General features: G+C 37.7%; 2 protein-coding genes across 5 annotated transcripts in view; one reads left to right on the top strand and one right to left on the bottom strand.

Annotated features, from left to right (window-relative positions):
* Positions 1-4,506, bottom strand: part of LOC122415749 (uncharacterized) — a 19,398-nt gene extending 14,892 nt beyond the window's left edge. The window contains exon 1 of the mRNA XM_043428186.1: positions 4,358-4,506. The gene's annotated coding sequence lies outside the window, so the exon portion shown is untranslated. The remainder of the gene's footprint in view (positions 1-4,357) is intronic.
* The window catches only part of Lpin (phosphatidate phosphatase LPIN), a 26,967-nt gene extending 4,946 nt beyond the window's left edge, over positions 1-22,021 (top strand). For 2 of the 4 annotated variants that reach the window (XM_043428160.1, XM_043428159.1), the window contains exons 2-12: positions 7,875-9,089; positions 10,304-10,476; positions 11,036-11,858; positions 12,152-12,294; positions 12,504-12,700; positions 13,701-13,880; positions 14,410-14,946; positions 15,075-15,168; positions 15,255-15,522; positions 15,857-16,464; positions 19,304-22,021. In XM_043428160.1, the coding sequence (XP_043284095.1) occupies positions 8,901-9,089; positions 10,304-10,476; positions 11,036-11,858; positions 12,152-12,294; positions 12,504-12,700; positions 13,701-13,880; positions 14,410-14,946; positions 15,075-15,168; positions 15,255-15,522; positions 15,857-16,464; positions 19,304-19,457 (3,366 nt within the window). In that variant the 5' untranslated portion in view covers positions 7,875-8,900 and the 3' untranslated portion in view covers positions 19,458-22,021. Of the gene's footprint in view, positions 1-7,874; positions 9,090-10,303; positions 10,477-11,035; positions 11,859-12,151; positions 12,295-12,503; positions 12,701-13,700; positions 13,881-14,409; positions 14,947-15,074; positions 15,169-15,254; positions 15,523-15,856; positions 16,465-17,365; positions 17,830-19,303 lie in introns of those variants that run through there. The other 2 variants (XM_043428161.1, XM_043428162.1) reach the window with 2 other exon arrangements.

The following is a 22,021-nucleotide window of genomic DNA, read 5'->3' as shown; positions in this document are numbered from 1 at the left end:
TCTCGCTTTATTATTGCCAATTCGAGCTGTTAATTGAACGAGAAGCAGGCTCTATTTATTTTTGAAAATGATGAGCACTCGACGTCCGTTTTGCGTTTGTCAGAAGTGTTAAATAAATCCGAGGTTTTCCAGCATATTTCTCGCTCTGTCTTTCAAGATGGAGAAAATATTATGGAAAGAGAAAAAAGAATGGTGAAAAAAAATTGTCGTCGAATCCCAATTCGAGTGATTTGAAAAAATCAGTTTCCAATCGGAAAACAAACTCGGAATAATTCATTTTTTTTGTCAATTCGATTCCTACACAAATTCGAACAAATGAAAGAACGAATGTTTATAGAATTTCGTTATAGAGAGTCAAAATGTTGCCAAAAAAAATGTTTTCCCTGAATCACGAGACGAATTACGAAATGAAGATTTTCGTTCGTATTTTTTTGTTACGTGCATTATCCGACCACATGCCGTTCGATGCTCTGTGACGTGCACCAGCAACCAGCAGACCAAACAGAGCACAAAGAGGGACGTGGCTGATGAAAAAAAAAGAAAAAAATTAAATGGACTGCAACTGTACAGCAGTGCTTCAAATTGCAGATTGAACTTGCCAAGTGCAACGCGTACATTTCACAGTCCAATGACCCGGTCGACTGGGAGACACGAGAGTGGATTTTGCGTTGTTTTTCAAGGCGAAGAAAGATGCATTTGTTTTGAATAACACTGAAGCTTCTCGAGTGCCATAAGCTCACGAGATTCATGACTTTTTCAACTGGCAATCGTACAGATTGCATTGAATTGCATTTTCTGACCCATTTTTTAAGCGATAAGCGTTCAATTGTGGATTTCAATGTTTTTCGTCGCGCGAAGTCTGCTCCGAGGACGAAAGCGCCGATAATTTGTCGACTTTATTCTCGTTTTGAAATTCCTTTACAAATTGATGACAATTTCGGTCAACTCGTTGTGCCTCGTGCATAACGAATAAAAAGAATTGAAATTTGTTCCCAATCAATTACGCACGCTCCATAAATATTCACGAACTTTCGATAAATTAATGTAAACGATAACCTTGACGGTGGGGCTCCTCGTGGATTCGTTATCGATCCGTCCTCACTGGTAGTCATGCCAATGAGGCTCGGATTATTTGAAGCGAACGGGCAAAGGATACACGGGGACGTTGAAATGGAGCGAAATATAGTCGAGCAAATAAATTAGAGGGTAACAAAGGAAAAACAACTTTTCGCTTCTCATTCTCTCTTATTGTACATAAATTATTCGCATCCCGATGTGACGCAATTTTGACACGTAACAGAGTTTCAAAGCTCTCGGCTCTATTTTATGACTCCAACGTTTTTCCTTGACTTCCGGTTGGATCGAGGGACCCGGGAAAACTGAGGAGAGACGGCGACTGAGATGCCACTTCCGGTCTGGCGCAATCGACAGCTTTTTTATCTCCTTGTTTCTATTCGTTTTAGTCTCATTTTATTTTAAAAAAATTTTACTCCATTTTCGGTCGATGATGATTTAAAAAAGTCGCGAATATTCGTTAGTGAATGAAGAAAAAAAGCGTTTTTGAGAAAATAATAGAATTGGATCGAAAAATGAGTTTTCATTCGACAGAATGGAATCTCGAGTATCGAAAGCTCGATCCAGCGTTCGAGTCCAGCGAAATGATCTGAAAAAGAACTCTCGAATGATTTCAGCGAATCTGCAATTTTGTTCGCTGCCGAATTCGCAATTCGTGATTTTTCAACCGGCACGAATGATTCGTGAAATAAAAATGATGAATTACAAACAGCTTTTTTCGTTCATGTAGTTGGACTCCAACGCCGCAAACGTCAGCGTCGTAGAGAGAAAAAAACGACGTGTACAAAAGATTACGAAAATGGAAACTATGCGGAAGAAATCTGCAGCAATTGGAGCAGCAAGGTCGAGAAAACGACAATGGTTTGCTCGGAACGCGATTGAAGAAAAACGATTAAAACTGGATGTCGATTGTTCGAACGCTTGTGTTTCGCATTTGGCCATAATTCAGTGGTTCTCCGCATTTAACAATGCGATAAAAAGGGAAAAGATAAGAAACGTTGAACGACCGTTGCTGACGCTGATGACATTTCGAAAAATAGTTTAAAAAATCATTCAATCGGGTTTTTTTCACTGCGAAGAAAGTTCTCGGCGCTAATAAACTTTCCTTTCATTGTTTCTGACGTAATTTATGTAAACGCACGACCATCCTGGCCTTTCATACGTGTCTATGGGGGACACGCATGATTTATTGATTCTGCACGCCTCACGATAGAATAATTGCACTTCCGAGGAACTATGACGTTTCGTCTGGCAAATCTGACTTCTGACTCAATGAGGAAAAACAAAACAGTCGGCCGGGGATCGCCGGTCGAAACCGCGATCGCTGTTTCATTTGTTTTTACCATTTTTATGATTATTTCGTATCAACATTTCGAATTATATCGACTCAGTGAAATAAAAAATTGTAATTAAATCGATGTGACGTCTTTGTAATATTCTACACAGTGGTAAAAACAATTTTTTTTTAAGAGTCAAAGGTACAATCATTTTCCATTGAAAATTCAGTTGGCACCGTAAATTAGGCCCGAATTTGACAGCTCAGTTCGTTGTATTTTTGACCCGAATCTCAAGACAAAAAGTTTTTTTTTTGTTTTTTATTTCAACGTTTTTAAATTTATTTTTTACTCATTTTTATTTGTTGCGCACCAGTATTTAACAGCCGTTTGAAAAACTTCTTTCCTTTGTCTACTGCTTTTGAAATTTTTTTTTTTTCAGTCATTACACTTTTGTCTCATTCGACTCAGAATCGCGTGAAACATGTTTGGAACCCATCGTGGGAGGTCATTTTTTCGATTCTTGAAATTTTCGAAAATTTTGAAAATTTTCGAACCTTGGAAATTTTTCGAAGTCTATTGCCTTCGAAAATTTTTTTTTTTTTTCGGTCATTACACTTTTGTCTCATTCGACTCAGAATCGAGTGAAACATATTTCGAGCCCATCGTTGGAGGTCATTTTTTCGATTTTTGAAATTTTCGAAAATTTTCGTCTTATCTCTATTCTCCCTTTCTACTTTTTGTGCCATCAATTCGAACTATCTGACGTATACAAATAGCTGTATCTCTGGTTCCTTGTTAAATTGTTCCTCTAGTTTCCCTTTTAATTCCTCTCCTCTGGCTTGTCTCAAACATTTTTCTAAATTTTCCACTATTTCATCATTATTTATTGCCTGTATTGATTTCTGGACATTCGCAGATGTGCTCCAGGGCTTCGATCCTTCCTTACATATGCGACACTTCGTGTTCCTGTATTCCTTGCTGCCCACTTTTCCCACGTTTCCACATCTTTTATTATTTATTATTTATTCATATGTATTTATGTTTTATTTGTTTTCTATTTATTTAAATTTATATTATTTATTAACCCTCAAAGTGCACACTGGGTCGTTTTGACCCTATAAGCATATGGATGACGCAATAAGTGTGCACTCGAAGGGTTAATATTTATATTTATTATTATTATTATTTATTCATATGTATTTATGTTTTATTTGTTTTCTATTTATTTGAATTTATATTATTTATTAGTATTAATATTTATTATTATTATTATTAAATGATATATATTAAATATTATATAAATTTATATATTTGTATATAATTATTTATTAACGTAGTTTTTAACTATAAAATTTTCTACTGATTAGTCAACAGTAAGGAAAATTGCCGACGAGCCTCTTCTATCGTGTATACCGTCAAAACGGCTGCAAAATATACAGGAGCGATTGTGTTCGAAAAATTTGGATTTAACCGAACCTGTGTTTATATTATTCCCCGTTGAAATTTGTTTACTTCGCACTGGACATTGGTTCCGTTGCTATTCGCCTCAAGACCCTTCTGCCCCCCTCTGCGACTGTTGTTATCTTGGAGCGCTCGCAGCGGTCCCACTTCCCTCTCTCCGACTCTGGCAGCAGTGGGGACGGGTGCGCGCGTCACCGGTCGTGATAAGGAATCGCGGCTTGGGGGGTCAGAACGGCGCGAGTGATTGGAGGGAGCGGACCCAAAGAGCTCGAGCTCTCGTCAGCCAGTTTATTTTTTCTCAAACAGATTATGGAGAGCATAGAATTTTCTATGAGAAAAGCCCTCCTCGGTTCTTCCGAAACTTTGATAGTTTGGCTCTGGGAGCGGTTGCAAAAGGTGAAACTCACTGTACCTGCTTAATCAGCTCTACGAAATTGCTCCCACGCACTTTGAAGCAGAACAAATGAAAAATAGGGACTCGTCGGACGTTCGCGGTTCCACCGTCACTCAGATTGATTTATATAAGAAAAATTAAGTTTTCTTACCTCTTTTCAACATCGAAGTACGACTCGACCAACGAATCTGTTGCCAAGCGTAATTTTTCTGTCTAACGAAAGCCGAGTTTGAAACAAGGCATTCACTGGTAAAAATTGATTCGAAGTCTCTTTCCGTCGCTTGGCAACGATCGACTGTACTCCGTTAGCTTGTGCCCTCAAATTGCTTCTATCCGTCTCTGTATATCGGACTCATTTCTGCCTAGAACAACGAAGATTCAGTTGAACAAAATGACTTTCCTCGTTGCTGCTTCTTCCTCCTCGCTTTTCCTTGTTGCATTGCTCGCGTGCATATTTTCGCATCGTTGCGCACGATTATTCATACATTTGAAAATGAACCGAGCCAATGTCAAACCTCCGAGAGAGAGAGAGAGAGAGAGAGAGAGAGAGAGAGAGAGAGAGAGAGAGAGAGAGAGCGAAGAGAAATGTGCTCGGAAGTCGATTGGAACATGACCAAAAATGTTCACATCGTCAATTCGCCGCGGACGTTTTCGAGCCCGAGAACGAGCCACGGACCAACGTCCGGTCGCGATCAAAACAAAAGTATTTTCGAGTCCTTTTCTTCGAGCGATCATGTTTTTTTCAAACGCATTCCATTTGTTCGCACCTTGCACGTTCATCGTCGAGCCAGTGGGTGAGGGAAGGTAATAAAAAAATATTATTTATCGAGCAAAATAACAAGGATTGGATGAAAATGATGAATAGTGATGATAAAGCGTTTTAAAAATTCGAATATAACGAATTTGCGTCACGATTACAAACCACTGGTTTCTGTTGAGTGGAGAAAACGTGACAAACCAAAATAAATGAATTTTTCGAGCATCCAACGTCATCGGTTCATCCAAACATTATTCCAATCATTCGAATACAATGTGATCATGAAATTATCATAATTGAGTTTTGATTCTCCTGAATTTCCTGACGAGAGTACTTTTCCCTGTTTCTCGGTTGCGTAACAGTATTTTTCGCATTTTCATGCGCAGCGTTCTCTTGCAAAAAGCGCCGAGTCGCTCCCTCTTTCTTTCTGCATGCCCGAGAGGCAGCCCCGCATCAATCGCGACTCGTGAATTTGAAGCGATGCCAAATTCGAGAAAGTTCGAGTGTTGACCGATCGAAAGGTTGCGCCCTGCCTCGGACAATTTTTTTTGCTCCGAGCTTAAACCGCGGATGCGGAACCCACCGACGTTTCCGGAAAGCTCAGGGACGTTTTGCGAGAATTTTTCGTTCGAATTCCCCTCGATTTGCATCGACCCCAGATTTTTATATCTCGTCATTAATTCGCAGACCATTCCGCGCCTCTCGTTGCGCAACATTTTGTCTCGGAAAATTGGTGACGTGTGCAGTAATACCGAAGAAAAAACGAGACTGAGAATAATGAAGTCACCATTCAACGACTCATCGATCACGAAACGCCATTTGAGTTTGTTTAGAACAGATAAATCGAGCGACGGCGAGAGAGCTGATTAAAATTTGCTTATCAATATATCCTCTCTCGGATAAAAATTAACGCATTTTTCTCTCATTTTTTCGTCTACGAGAGAGATCGATAGACCACGATTCGCCCGAGCGCTTGGATCACCGCCTTTCGAACGAGGTACAATGTTCAATTAGTCTCGAGAAGCTCAACTTACGATCACAAATTCTGCGTTTATATATTATTATGTTGACGGAGAAACTCGGAGTTACTACGCACAGTTCAATGTTCACATCCTCGTTGCCCGAGAATATAAAAGACCGCGAGCGTTGTGAGAATGACCTGCAGAAAAATCGTCCCGCCTATATTCGCTGCTCTAATCTACAACGATTAAAAAAAGCTTGTCTCACTCGTACTGGGTTTTTTTCAAACAAAAACTCGCCTAATACAAAATTAGTGCATTTGGCATTATCTTCATCGTTTTTACGTATCGTGAGATTTTTATTTTAGTAAGAAAAACCGCGACGAGAAGGCCCTTAAAAAAGTATTTTTTTACGATTTTCATTTTTTTTCAAGGTTTATTTATATATTTTTCTTTTCTTAATACACTTTTATGCAATTATACATTGGATTGAAATATTGGAAAAAAAGTTTCACAAATTGTCGAGAAACACCCCATTTTGTTGAAAAAAAAATATTTTTCCTTGAAAAATTGCAAAAAATTACAATTCATTTTTTGGTGTTTGAGAGTAAGCTTCTGAAACTTCCTAAAAGTCGAATATTTCTTCAAATACCCTGTTTTATCCCGGGCTCGTCTGTTTATTTCATTTCGACCAACAGAAACCATTTTTGGTACGTCGGATGTTCGATTTTTTCTGTAGAATTGAAAAAATTCAATATTTTCGTTTACGAAATAAAATATCAAATTTTTGGTAATTTTTTGGACAAAGTATTCTGAGGCATTCAATTGGATCGATAAAATTGCTAAAATTTTATTGCATTATCATGAAAAAGTGTCGAGCCAAGCCTCACGTTTTGCTCGACACTTTTTCATAAATTTTTGTCTGTTTCAATGCACGTGCTTTGATTATTTGGTTAAAAAAAATCACTGCCCCAATAATAAAAAAAAGTTGAGAAAAATTTCCGAATAATATAACGAGGAATTGCGGAGTGTGATTGGTAATGAGAGCTCAAAAGTCAAGATATTATGTAATAATAAACGTCGAAGTGTTCGCAATTGATCATATAAGATCGTGGTATACTCATGAAGCCTTGTCTGACTTCGCTATAACACTGATCATACGGCAACGTGGTCGCTCCTTTTACGCGGTGCACGTCAAGCTCTTTATTTTCTCCGATTGACAACAACCAACCGCGCTTCTGACACGTTTCGGTGACGCACGAGAAAATCACATTTGAGCGTAAAACTTTTGGGTGGGGAAAGACAAATTAACCATTTTATGACGCTGCAAAAGTCTGCGAAAATATACGCTCGGCTGGGAGAAAAAAATGTTGCACACATTCGCAAATCTCTTAATTTATTTTACGATCGATCAAAAATGATTTGACAACACTCCGTGAACGAAATTTGAAACGTCGAAAGAAAGAGCAACTTCAATTTCGTATTTTTCCACCCATCATTCGATCGTCAACGACTCCTGTCAACGACACAAAATCCTCCGATGGCCGCCTACGCTCACCACGAAAACGCTCATAATGAAAAAAAAAAATCTTTTTTTTAAATATCTGCACTAAGAAAACTATGACAAAAAACAGCAGCGGACTCGTATGTTTCAATTGAATTTTCATCTTTGTACTTAAGGCATTGAAAAACATACAATGAAAGAAAAAGCAATGATGAGAATGAGAACCATATTTTCCAAACAATCGGCAGGAAGTACAGAAATTTTTTAATTAAGGTGTAGAGGTGATAGAAAACTCGAAAAAAAAGTACAAATGATGAAAGTTCCAATCGACAATGACAAGCCGGCTGATTGGTCATACACTGAATCCTCATTCACCGGAATGAAAGCAAGCGGTGAATAAAAGCGAGAATTCCTTTCAACATGTTTTGTGCTTCTTATTTTTTTACAGAGTCGTAAACAGCTGAATATTCGCGGGGATAATTCGTACTTGCGAAACGCGTCATCGAAATACGTGATAGGTGGATTGGTAATAAAGAATCTCGTATGGATTGGGCGACAGTAGCGCCAAGAGGGAGCAAGGCTCGAGGAAACGGTGCGAACGTCAGTCAGTGAGCGTCTGCTGGTGCAGACGGTTCTCAAGGAAAGTGTGAAGTACATTATTTCGTAATAAGCCTTCCCGGAGAAAAGAACAAAGGACTTTGACATTCAAATTCGTGTATGGTCACGGTTCGTTGACACCACTGGTATCGAGTGTTTATGATTCATTCTTCGTAATGGTGTAATAAAGACAATTGGAAGAAACATATGCATAAGTGAACGAAATATTGTTTGGTGTGAAGTGAAAGAAAGGAAAGAAAGAAAAAACAGTTTGGGTCCCGGCTCGATTGCACAGGACACCTGACAGCTCTTCGCTTTGTTCGTCGCTGTGTGTGCGTGTACGAGCGTTTCGTGCTGTTGAAACATACATACACATTAAAACTTGAGCGAGTTACACACCCTCGAATTCAATCGATCCAGTGCAAAAACGGAGAAGGCTCATATCCTCTGCATTTGCTTTTTATCTGCAGGATAACGTTCGGCGAAGAGTTCGAATATCCCATGGGTTAAAAATACCCGAAATAGAGACGAAACGTCCACATTTGACGAGTGACACTTTGTACTAACGCAGACCGATAGATATTTCTTGCAAAATGGTCGGCTAAAGACAGTTTCGAAAATAGACAGTGTGTGCGTGTGTGAGTGGGTGGGCACACCTGACTCGTTAGTTGACAGTTGAACCATTCAAATATTTGTCACTGAAGAATCGCTTTCTCGATTTTCAAGCGACTTTTTTATTCTTTCTCTCGGGACGTGCTCGACACGTCCCCGACCTTTGTGCTCTCTGGAAAAACTCTGTTCCTCAGCCTTTTTCGTCTCATTCCTACTATTTTTTCATCCACTAAACGTTGAAGCTTTCTGAGCCCAAGGACTTAAGATGTACAGCATGAACTACATAGGAAAGTTCATCAGCAATTTTCGTGACTTTTACAACGAAATCAACACAGCCACTCTCACTGGAGCTATCGATGTTGTCGTCGTTGAACAAGGCGATGGATCATTCACCTGTTCACCTTTTCATGTTCGATTCGGCAAACTCGGGGTCCTTCGCTCAAGAGAAAAAGTGGTGAGTTGCAAAAATTTTGCTGCACTTTGTTCACTAGATGTCTGACATCGTCATGAGGTTGCACTTGAAAATGCAATGCAATGAATTCAGCAACATTTTTCATCAACAATTCTCTAATAAAATAAATAAGTAAGTAACTGTAGACGGACAATAACTTTGTAGTCATTTTCCACAGTAGAAACTCTCGCAATGTGATGGAATTTACTCAACGAACAGATTTTTATCCTAAACTTCAACGATATTTGGGCTCTGCAGAAGAAAGGATTGAAATTTGTTTTTTTCCAATTCCATCAAAATTGACAGAAATAATGTCAAGCGTGCTGATCATTGTAATACTACGATTCCTATCTTTTCATGTCATACTTTGAGGAAATTCAATGCTACTTTTGCATCTATAAAATTTGAAAATTCACACAACATTGATACAAGTACCAAGTAGCAAAAATTGAGCAAATCACAATGCGAGCCAAAAATTTTGAGAAACAAGATGATGAATGGCTACTCAGAAGATTATTCATTAGATATTTAGAAACGATTTTTAAAGAATCATTTTTGCAAAGCGCATGATAGATTTTGCCATTAATTTGTTATGGTAAACAGTCTGTTTTCAAGATAATGTGAATCATAACAGGAAGTGCTCTGTAGGTGGGGATGTTGACAACAACATTGCATCTGATTGCTCAATTGTTTTCTTCGAGCTACTATTATTTTTTGCTTATTTTGTCTGTACACAAATGTTGTTGTTATTATTGCTCGGAATCCGGTGTCCCTGACACACCGATTTTCATCACATTTACGTAATTCAATGTGCATTTATTTCCAACGAAATTTTGAAGGTTTTTTGGAATTCTACATGTTTCGACAGAAGGTCAATTCGTTTTTTGTTGATTGTGTTTTCTTCCAAATTCCACTCGAGCATAGAAACGTTAAAAATGTAAAATAACAAGAAAAAAATTAAATATTATTGACTAATACGATTACCTGAGTTCATTTTCGAACTTGGCAATGACTTCCGATATTACGCGACTGCACCAAATACAGCAGTGATTCAGAATTGAACACGAGCCAAACAAACAAATATCAGCAGCATAAATAATATTTCCCCACCGAAGACATTTTTTTTCCACTTTTGTCTTGCTTTTTTGATGAAATTCTTTTTCTAGGAATTATTTCATTCGAATACCCTTCATTAATTATTCTTTTTTTGAATTCAGGTCGATATAGAAATAAATGGAGAGCCTCGTCAAATTCACATGAAACTTGGGGAGTCTGGTGAAGCTTTTTTCGTTGAAGAAGTCAGCTTGGATGGATCACCCACCGATTCAGAAATTCCACCGCACTTGGCTTGCTCGCCCATTCCTGACGACAGCTGCTTTCCTTCTGCAAGGTAAAAAATACTATAGTCATTCAATTTTCAAACTTTTAGCCACTTTTTTGTCTCAGAAACCGTTCAAACATTTGGCTCACTCGAAATTCCATTTAGTGATTCTCCTCATCGATTATTCGTTGGTATTGTTCGTTTACTTCTTACACTTTGACTATTTGGAATATTTAGTTTCTTAAAGTACGAGAAACCGGTTTTTCAACAGCTCTTTCCGAATGGATTATTCAATGTCAAAAGTGTTGAAAAAAAATTTGATTGCACCATTACCTTGGTATACTCTCAACTTTCCAACTTCACCGTTATGAGCATGAGGCGCAACCATTATTTACCGAATTAAAGATAAAAATGAACTTCGTGAACGGCTCCCAATTATAAGGAATGTGTAAATTCTTTATCGATAAATAATTAAAAAAACTTTATGAACAATTTGAACGATAAAAAAACCTCTGGTAATGGAGTTTTCAATCTAAAAATGGTGCGATTCTCAACGTTCCCTCAATGAAATACAAATGAAGAAGAAAAAAAAATAAAATCGTTAGAAATAACGTAATTTTTTTTGCAGATTCCGCATGCCCGATTTGCCACAAGAGCAGCATGAAATAATACTGCGTGATTCAGTGTTGTCGATCGAGCGTGAAAAATTGGAGCAAATGTCGCTGTTACCGCCGGATCAGCGAGAGCGATTTCTGCTCGAACAATTTTCCGATTTGCCGAGTGAACAGCGTGAAAAATGGTTGCAAATCGCATCGTTGACTTACGAGGAACGAGATAAAATATTTCGAGAGAGTTTCGGGGACATGTCGGCACTGCAAAAGCAACAAATTTTGCGAGAGCAATATTCGGCTCTGAAGGTTGAAGATCGTGAGAAATTGTTCAAAGAAAACTTTCCTGAATTGACGATCGAGCAAAGGCAAAAGTTCGAAAAAGCTCTGCTCGCCGATTGGAAAACCAAAGGCGAACAGTGGGACTTGAAACAAGTCGATGCGACCAACACCGAAGAGGAAATTTTTGACATGGATAACATCAACGAGGACGAACCAAAACCTGCCATTTCAACCCCAAAATCTTTCGTTGCTTGCACCTCTTCCGATCGCATTAGAAAAATCAGCGTTGTTGCCAATGACTTCAGACCTATCAACGACGATCCACAGAGCAGCGCCAAGGAAAAATCCAGCGACGAATCCAACACTTCGAATAGTAAGAAAAACTCCAAGGAAGAAACTCCCGAGGAAATCAACAAAAGTAGTATCACTTCCTCCAAGAAAAAACGGAAGAGAAAGAGCGTCACCAAGAGAAAAGGATCGCAGAGAAAAGCAAGCAACGGGAGCAGCAGCCAAACCGAAATGAGCGAAAGCGACGCTATTGCTGCTGAAGAAACAGAAAATGTGAGCTTTTTTATTGACATGATCCGTCAACCCATTTTGCTATTGACATTTTTTCATTCGTCTTAGAAAAAAAAATGATTGAAATGTAGATTATGAGATCGAAATTCATGATTTTAGAGTTTTAATCGCTCGAAAATGTTATGCTAGAAAATTTTTGAACGCGGGCGTGTCACGCAATCGAGAACTCTTCAAATTTTCGTTATTTTTGCTGTTGGTGTTCTTAAGAATATATTTTTCCTTTCGAGAATCATGATTTTTCACTTATTTTGTATAATTCCTTGTTTATAATTCAGATACAAAAAGGTCCGAGCCCTGTGGTGGAAATCGAAACAAAAACTGCAAAAAATGATTCGCTCGTAGCTCCCACGAACTTCGTATCCGAAATCAAACACCCGGAAAACGATTTTCATTTCTTCAGCGACACGGAAGTAACCAAGTAAGTTCTGATGCGAAAATTCATAAATTTATCGTGAGCTCGTGGAAGCTTTTTCAAAAATAGCTTAAAGTATCGTGCGAACAAACATCTAAAATTCAATTTAATGACAGTTATCACATGAAAAGGGCAAAAAAATCGCATCTCCGTCGATTCTTCTCGCATATTTCTCATTTTATTTAACATTATCGTCTTATTTGTCATCGTAAAAGGAACCGGGATTCCAGGCCATCCTCTCCGGTTCAATCGGACACTGAATTCGAGATGCGCAAGATCGAGCAGCAAGGCAATGAGCTCGAAGACGAGAAGACCCATCAGCAGAGCTGGCGATGGGGCGAATTGCCCAGTCCACCTCCGGATTCGAGCCACCCCATGAACGCGTCAACGACCTCGGTTCCGCCCAACGACAGTAAGTGCAATAATTATGATTAATATTGAAACGGAATTGGAAATGTTTCCTTCAAAAAATAGCCAAAGAAAAAATGAGTTCGGCCGGAGCCGAATTTTCAGAATCTTTTCCTTGCCAATCGTAGAAGCTCTTTAGAGATTCGGACGTTTGACAAAGACATCTTTTCTCATTTAAAAGAAACTCTGATGTTGAAAATATAATGAAGATTCTTCGTGCCAAAATTTCATCTAATTCGGTCGCTCAGTTTTCGGGATTCTTTGCTTAACGTTCAAAAATAAATTGTCCTCTGAAAAATCTATTCAAAGTATTAAGCACTTGAAGACTGAAAGTGAAAAAAATTTTCATTCTTCCATGGACTTTTTTCCTGAAAAAGTATCATAAATTTTATACAAAAAGTTGAATATTCGAGTCTTTAAAAAAGAGCTGCAGCAGCCAACCCGGTTACACTAATTTTTTTTCTCGTTCCATTCCGTCATAAACACCATTCACCGCAGCGGTTTCGCATTTTTGTCAATTCCAACGAAGCATCATTTCATACGAAAGTTCATAAAAACAATATTCATACGATTACTACAGTGGTAAAGGTTTTTTCATCGATGAATAAAAGATTCAAAAATGGGCAAAATTCGAGTTCCGATTCTCTCACAAATATCTTTGAATCAGACACGATTAATAATAAATTGAATAAATTAGTAAAGAGCTGAAATTAAGATCGGAAAATAATGATTTGTATGAATTTAGCCCTTTTTGATTCACGAATTTTCCGGAGAGCTAAAAATTACAACATAATACGACCTCATGCCTGTGGCAGTTACTTTATTGTCGTTTAATCCATTAATCGTTTAATCGCTTTTTCCAGCGGATGGCTTGTGACATTTCTCATTATTTTTGTTGTTTTTTTTTCTTTTAATGAATAAATAAATGATTAAATAAATACAAAGTTCGGAGTCTCTTTCCACTAACAAATTGGCTAACGGCTTAAAAATTTCCCTCATGTCAGCTGAGGCTCATCGATCTATGCTCAGCGGTATGTTCTCCTTCATGAAGAAGACGTCACGGGTAAGACACAATCCGGAATCCGAGGGCATTTATCTGAGTGATCTTAACGCGGACGAGCTGGATCCCGAAGTCGCCGCGCTATATTTCCCCTCGTCCCACCGCGGCCCTACAGTGGTCAAAGGTATTACACATTTCCTCCTTCTCGCTTCCTCTGCTTTTTTACTTTTTCTTTCGGACGCTTGTTTCTACTCTTTTTCTTCTCATTAGTTTTTCATTAATTACACGGATCATTCGTTAACCGAATCATTAATTTTGACAAAATGTTGGTTGTTTTTGTATCTTTTATATCTTTTTTTTTGTATCTTAATTTGTTTAATTGTCGACATAATTTTTTTTTTTCGTGATGGATCTTTTTTATAAAATTACATTTTTTCGGTTGAAGTGACGCTTTTTTTTGTTTCAAATTCATCTTTTGTTGTCCTAATCTTAATTTATCAAGTGTGACATAGTAAAGGACCCTGGCCTTGACAACTGGAGGTTTACCAGCAGGTGGAGCCAGCCTTTACGAGCTTTAGTGATTTTTTGGTGGAAAAGTGAAGCACACTTTTGAATTGGAACTCGGAAATTAATTTGCGAATTTTTATGAAAGCCTTTTTCCGTAGACGTATAAATCCGTAATGTTTTTCGTTTGTTTTTGTTATTTTCTTCAGAAGGCAAAGGCGTTGACGAGGAAGATACTGAATCCGGGAACGGTCCGAGCTTGCCACAAAGCCCGAACAGCGTCGAAGGCGCAATCGGTGGTCCCAAATCTTTGGACAGCGATTTCGAAGAATCCAAACAATCTCTTTTCGAGAATAACCTTGAAATAAGTCTCTCACTTTGCGGCGGTCTTGACTCCGTCAGCGGACCATCCGACGATGCTTTCCAACAAAATCTTTTGCACTTCGAAGACTTTTGCAATGATGTCAAACTCTACGAGAATCCGAATCTGGTCGTCAAAATAAACGGCAAATTCTACAACTGGGCCACCGCTTGTCCCATCATCGTCACTCTCGCTGCTTTTCAACGATGCTTGCCGCAACAAGCCGTCGAAAATCTCTACGCTCAGTTCATCTCGCTGCCTGTTCACGAAGAAAATAAAAAAGCTATTAGCGGCAAAACCGTGGAAGGACGCGGCGGTTATACCTCTTGGTTCTCATGGAGAAGATCCGCACAACCTCCCAAACAAACTCAGGATATTAGCGAAGGTACGAATCTTCGAAGGAAAAAGGAAGCGAAAACCTTCGAAAAATTTTGTATAAAAAATAATCAATCGTTTGGCATTTATAAAGAAAAAATGTGATTATAAATTATTAAAATTCGATTATTATTTCAGTCGATGGACCTGTTACGGAGGCGACGGAAATAGCTCCGAGTCTCAACGTCGTGACCACAAACGAGACAATGGAACAAAGCAATTTGCAAGAAATGTAAGTGACTTCCCGCCAAAAATGAGTCAATTGACACGATTTCTATCGATGATTCGGAGCTTTTGAAAATGAAGGAAATCTTGCAGAGAGCCAAAGACTGACGAAGTAACCGAAACGCCGATAACGCTAGAGGTGCAGAATGGTCCGACGAGTTTGTCCTCGAGTCCCGAAGATCCTACCGTCGTTGTAAAAAACAATAAATCCGGCGAAGGCGAGGGTTACAGCGGCAGCGAAGATTCGGACAGCAACCCAAATGGCAAATCGACTGGTGTCAAAATTCCAAAAGAGCGAAGACCCTATTACGAATCTACTGAGAAGTATCGCAAAACTCTCCGGCTTTCTTCTGAGCAAATAGTAAGTTTTATTTTTCACTTATTAACATTAATCAGTCGCTGTTTTTTCATTCAATTTTTCATGGTGGTAATTTACCATGAATCTTACAACACTAATGCTGGAAATTCAATCATTTTTTTTGGCCTTCGATCAACTTGATTGTAGTGAATAATTATTTCAATTTTTCTTCGTCATTAGGTGTGTTTGCACAGATACTTTTGGTTTTCAATAACAAAGTATAAAAAAATAACAGAACAACGAGTCTTTGTAGGCTAGCCATGAGGCTCAGTTTTAGCATTTATTCTCAAGTCTAATGAGGTGTAATAAAGTACGTTGTTTTTTTTTTCAACTCCAGGCAAGTCTGAATCTGAAAGAAGGTCCTAACGAGGTCGTATTCAGCGTGACAACCGCTTACCAAGGAACTTCACGGTGCAAGTGTCACATCTACAGATGGAGATGGGACGACAAAATCGTGATTTCTGACATCGACGGAACGATCACCAAGTCCGACGTTCTTGGGCACATTCTGCCAATAGTTGGAAAAGATTGGGCGCAGTCGGGAGTTGCTCAATTGTTTACGAAAATCAAGAACAACGGTTACAAACTGTTGTATCTGTCGGCTCGTGCGATCGGTCAAGCGAGAGTCACGAGGGAATATCTCAAAAGCATAAAACAGGGCGATTTGTCGTTGCCCGAAGGTCCTTTGCTGCTCAATCCCACGAGCTTGATTTCCGCTTTTCATCGTGAAGTCATCGAAAAGAAACCTGAGCAATTCAAAATCTCGTGTCTAACCGACATTCAAGCACTTTTTCCTGAAGGATCGAAACCCTTCTACGCCGGTTATGGCAATCGCATCAACGACGTTTGGGCTTATCGAGCTGTTGGCATTCCTATTATGCGAATTTTTACCATCAATCATCGGGGTGAATTGAAACACGAACTCACCCAAACATTCCAGTCATCGTAAGTATTTTGTTGGATTCTTTATCTCTATTTATTTGATATTGATATTAATCTGCAATTTAATTAACGTCAACTTTAATTTCCACAAGCAATATTTGTATAATTAGTAGATCACTTCCTGGTTTTTTGTCTTTCATTCTATTTGTTTTTGGGATACAAATAATCCTGTTTGTAGGATATTTGAAATCGAGAAAAATGGAATCTGCTGACTCGGGATTGCTTTGAATCTGGTCCAAAAATTACTTTCACTGAGAATTTGCTGTTAGCTTAGTTTGATAAAAACCGCTGATATTGTTTGTGGACGCTGAACAAAAAAAAATTGTTCCAGCGGAAAACTTCGAGACGAATATTACATTGACGATGTTTTATAGAATCTTTAATCCATCCAAACTTGATGGTCACCAAATTATACTAATTCACTAAGTTCTTTCAATAATTCAAATAAAGTTTTAATTTCGCATAATTATAAATGAACATCATTTTCTCGAATCTGATTTTTGGAAATGGGCCGAGAATTGAAAGAAAGTGGCGGAGACTAACATTTACAATGGTGTCGTGACTTTTCGAAAATTCGATTGGTCATTGGAAACTAACCATCGCAGGAATAATTTAAATCCAAGCTGGGGATACGCATGCGCTTAATTATATTCCACATAGACTTTGAGTTAGTTTTATATCTCCACGTATGTACGGTCATAACGAAGAGTCGCTTGAATCGGCGAGATCGTTTTTATCTTCTCACCAGCCGAGTAACGAGCAAATCGCGTGGACCTGACTTTAAAAATGGAAGAAAAAATGATTAAGAAAACAAAACGCTAGAAATCGAATAAAATTAACAGGGAAAGGGGCAAAAAAGCTTCGACAATCATTTGAAAGGAGGGAAATATTTCTGTGTTTGCAGTTATGCGTGTCAGAGCGATATCGTCAATGAAGTGTTTCCACCTCTACCAACAGCCGCTGTTTACTGACAAGCCACCCACAACCATAGCCAATTATTGTCGGGCGTTTCAAATAAGATTTTCAAAATAGCACATTTTGCCGAAACGTGTATGACAATATTTCGCTATCGTCAATTTAACGATCGTCATCACGTTTCTTACAGTTCCATATTGGGGCTTTGGTGCAATGTGAATTGCTATACGCACGTGAACTTTGCACACGAGCGTGTGCTTCATAGATTCCCACTTGTAGATATTGATTTTTGAATTTATTTTATTTTTTCTATACGATGCAGCATCAATTTGTTACGAACGATTTAGTCTATTTTTGTACCGCATTTTTACACGTAGTTGAATACGATTCTCTACTATTTGACTGGCGGGAAATTCTAGTCGGCCAATAAATTTACTCTATTTTTTGACGAAACGCTGTCACGTGATGAAAAGTCTTCCTTTTTTTCTTTGTTATTATCTATTTTCTATCGTGAAATCGGTTCGCGGCGGCTTTAACGATTATCACAAGCTGATATGGTATTTGGTTGTGCATCTACTTCTACTTATCTCCTTATTATTTATAGGGTAAGCACTCGTCCGTTACACACTCGCTTTTTGTTTTATTTTTCTCTACAATTTTCGAGTTCTTCGTTTTCCTATCATACAAGCTTTCACTTATACTGGTTTTCCTTTCGTTCGTTACTTTTTTCTCAGAGAATCCTACATTTCGGGTGTAAAACAGACATTTTCATGGTCATTTTTTTCATAGGGAAATGTGTTGGAAAGGAGTCATTGGAAAAGCTTTTTTCTCTTGGGAAAACTATTGAAATTGGTCGCAATTCGGACAATTTTTTAACCACGCTAAAAGTAATCCAGAAAGGAGACAGCTCCCCGAGACCCTGAAAATAAAAAGACGAAAAATCTCTAGGCGATCGTTCTAGAAGGAAATTGTTTTTATTCATTTTCAAATACTCCTTTCCCAACCATTTTACGTCGGGGTCTGCCTTAATGTACTCACACGTCGATCGTTAATCATTTCGTTGGGGAGATTTATTTCAGGCATCTGGCTCTTCTCATTCTGATTTTGTCATCTTGCTCCGATTCCACAGTCTTCTCAAAGGGTCTCGGACGCTGCCAACCCCCAAAATTCACAATAATAATGTTGATTCATTCCCCTTCTTTTTCTTGCATTGACATGATTTTTTTTCTATAGTTTTTAGTGAGCTCGGTCGTTGCTACTCTCCTGTAAAACTGGAGGATAAAAATACGAAGACCAGCTCAACCGGTTGACGCGCTTTCTTGTACCATGATTTTCCTCAAACTAATCCATTGACTCTTCGTATTTCATTGTTGCAGATTCGTTTTTTCTATTTTTTATCGTCACGTATTTCATTCATAATAAGTGAAACTGAATTTTTCTCCTTCATTTCATTGATGATTTAAAAAACAGTTCTTTAAAGTCAGATGCAGGGAAGATCTTGTTGACAAATTTGAGGATTGCACTTCAGAATAATATTCATTCAAGATCCTTTGAACATTTCCAAAGTGTTAATAATAATTTCATCGAAATTTAGCTAATGCAACGAGTTCAAAACAAATCGTTATAAAATTTTTTATTCAATTTCGAAGAGAAACCGTTCACTAATTTTCATACGAGAACAACATTTTTGGAATACAATTTGGTTTCGCCTTTCTCTATCTATTGAAAATGAATATATTCACAGGCTTGCTAGTCATCATGCAAAATCGACTTCATGGTATAAGAATCAGAACAATAAACCTCATGCCTCATGATTCATTATTTTTAATAAAAATCGCCTAATGTAGAAAATTAACGAAAAAAAGGAATGAAAAGGTGTCATAATTAATGAACAACCGTGTGGTTTTTTCTTTTCGTTTGATTGCAGATATTCGAACATGAGCTTTATCGTAGACCATCTTTTCCCTGCATTGAGGGAGGATGCAGCAGACGAATTCAGCAATTTTTCATACTGGCGAGAGCCGATACTGGAACTGCCGAATCTCGAGACGCTTCTCGCTGAGAGTCAGACAGCCCAATGAACACTAAAATAACATGAAATTGTTCCCTCGTAAGGAAAAAAAAAAGATAAAAAAACAAAGAAGATGCTTGTCTCGCGCGAATTCGAGCAAATCCGCAAATCCCCTCGTGACAAGTATATAAACAATGAGATATATTCATGTCGTATATTCAGCTAACTTTTGTACTCTGTCTCTTCGATATTTAGTATTCTAGGGTATTAATGCGAGTGTTTTCGAAGAAAAGAAAACTAAGAAAAAAAAAGAAAAGAACTAAACTAACGCTCAGTCGCTGTTTGAAATTTTCGTAGATAGCACTCGAAGTTTGCTTCAAATTGCCAAAAATATTGGTTCGAAACTTGCAATAATGCATTCCAATTAACAGTACAGGCTCGAGATTGTTCGACGTAAGAATTCAAATAAAATTAGTCGGTTATGCGTTCGTCAAATTCACGGAAAAAAAAATTCGAAAGACAACAAAAAATGCTCAGGGCACCATGTATAATTTGCGCTCCTAGGGAATTAACAAAAAGAAAGCAAAGTTGAAAAGCTCATCGTCAAACTTGTGCGGATTATGGGTAAAGTCCGTTGACCGGATTTATATGAGGAATTTGTATTAATTAGGTTATTATAATTATTTTATTACTATTATTTATGATAGATAGTTTTCGTTTTAATAATTAAAACACTTCATTTTGAGGAGTTTTGGTTGTCTATACCGGAGATGACAATTCCGTTCGAAATCCATTCTACAGTTTTGCCAGATGATTATTTAGTCGTGATAAAAGCTTTAGTAGGAAACAATAATAAAAGAGTGAAATGATCTGGCAAACTTGAACCGTAGTTACCTTCGTTTTAAACCTCCGCTGACAAAATGATTGATAAGTTTTGTTTTTTTACTGAGATCTCTACTTAGTTGGCCTGCTGTCAAGTTGCCATATTTAGGATACGAAGAAAAAGCGGAAGATTTAAAAAATATATATTTATGAAATGGTAAATGACATCTCTGTGCATTGTGATATTTCGATCAAATTTGTGCGGGCTGCCTGTTTGAAGTATAAGCTATTTTTTTAGTTTCAACCTCTTGTAACTCTCTCGATAGTATTCGAAACGGAGAGTAAAAGAGAGAGAGAGGGAGGGAGGGAGAGAGAAGGAAGAGAACAGAAGGAAAGAGATGTACTGCGATTGGAGTATTATTTTTTTGGAGTAGTGATAATACTTTTTTACAATTTCCGTTTTTTGCTTTTTCTTTGGAGAAAGTCATGGAATGTTGAATGTGCCCAAGTTTGAGATGGGAGTAAGCTGCGATGAAAAATTTACGATAGACGAGCTGTTTACTTTCTTGAGAATGTTTATTTTTACCTTCTTTGAGGTTTACTGTGTGTGTGTATGTTCGAGACAAAGTAAAGGAGGATGAATCAATTTAGCGAAGAAAATTAGATCGACACGCGATTGCACTTAACCAAAGAGTCGTTCTACTGATGCAGCGTAAGGGTCTCGTTATGAACAGTCTCTCGAGGTCCGATAATAATATCGTGCAGATTCTTGTCACTAAATAACGCTAAATGTGGAATTCAGAACGATGAACATGTTGCAGGATTTTTTTTCGTTTTTTGTACGTTATTTGTACGATTTATTATTTTCCGAACGCGATAGAACGAGCGTGTGTATATATCCTGATAATAAATTTCAGTTCCTTTGTAATTCCATTACGTTATCGTTTTTGTTTATTTTCTCTATTCCGTTGTTTCTCATATGATTTTGGTTTTCTTTCCTCATTTTTATTATTTCCTTGTTTTCTTGCGACAGCGAATTTCCATTCCTTCGTTGAAAAAGTCAGCAACTGATAATGACGTTGACAACAAGTTTGCTTCGAAAATTCCATGACTAGTGTTTTGAAATATGAATACGAAATTCATGAAAAAATCGATTAGAAGGGATTTTTCAAACGAACCCAAACAGCTTTTCTAGTTTTCAGTAATGTTTTGAGACAAAAATCGATAGAAAGAACTTAACGTCGTTTAAAGTCATTTTCAAAGAATACGATCAACAATGAAATCCCAGAATATAGAAAAATGAACAGCGATTCTCTTAGTATCGCATTATTAAGAAAAAATATAATTATCGAAAGAACTTGAATTAACTAACGAAGTGCGTAACTCGAGAACCGAGTAACATTTCATCGAGCTTGGCATAACCAACGTTAATCATAATTTTCATTTCTGACGACAGCTATTGAAGAATGGAGAAAATGTCAAAAAATGATTTTTTTTTCCATAAATCAGGATTTCATGATTGCGAAATATTCGTTGACGATGAATATTTTGACATTTATTGACTGCGTTCTCCGCGTTGAGTTTACCACTGTCGAAATACTCAAAAAATTCAAGAGAATTATTAATTTTTTAGATATATCATCGCTTGGCATTTTTTTTACGGCCTCTTGAAATGCTTGAGCTTATGACGCTAAATGTAATAAATGTATGTCCTGTAATCACCCATTGCGTGATCACTACGAGGGAAAACAAAAAAGAAAAATACATCTGACAGCAATTGCTTCGAAATAAAACGAAAACTCATTTTCACCA

The sequence above is a fragment of the Venturia canescens genome, chromosome 9, assembly GCF_019457755.1.
Source record: "Venturia canescens isolate UGA chromosome 9, ASM1945775v1, whole genome shotgun sequence".
NCBI lineage: Eukaryota > Metazoa > Arthropoda > Insecta > Hymenoptera > Ichneumonidae > Venturia > Venturia canescens.
The sequence above is the reverse complement of the archived record's forward strand: the minus strand, read 5'-3'. Positions and strand labels throughout refer to the sequence as shown.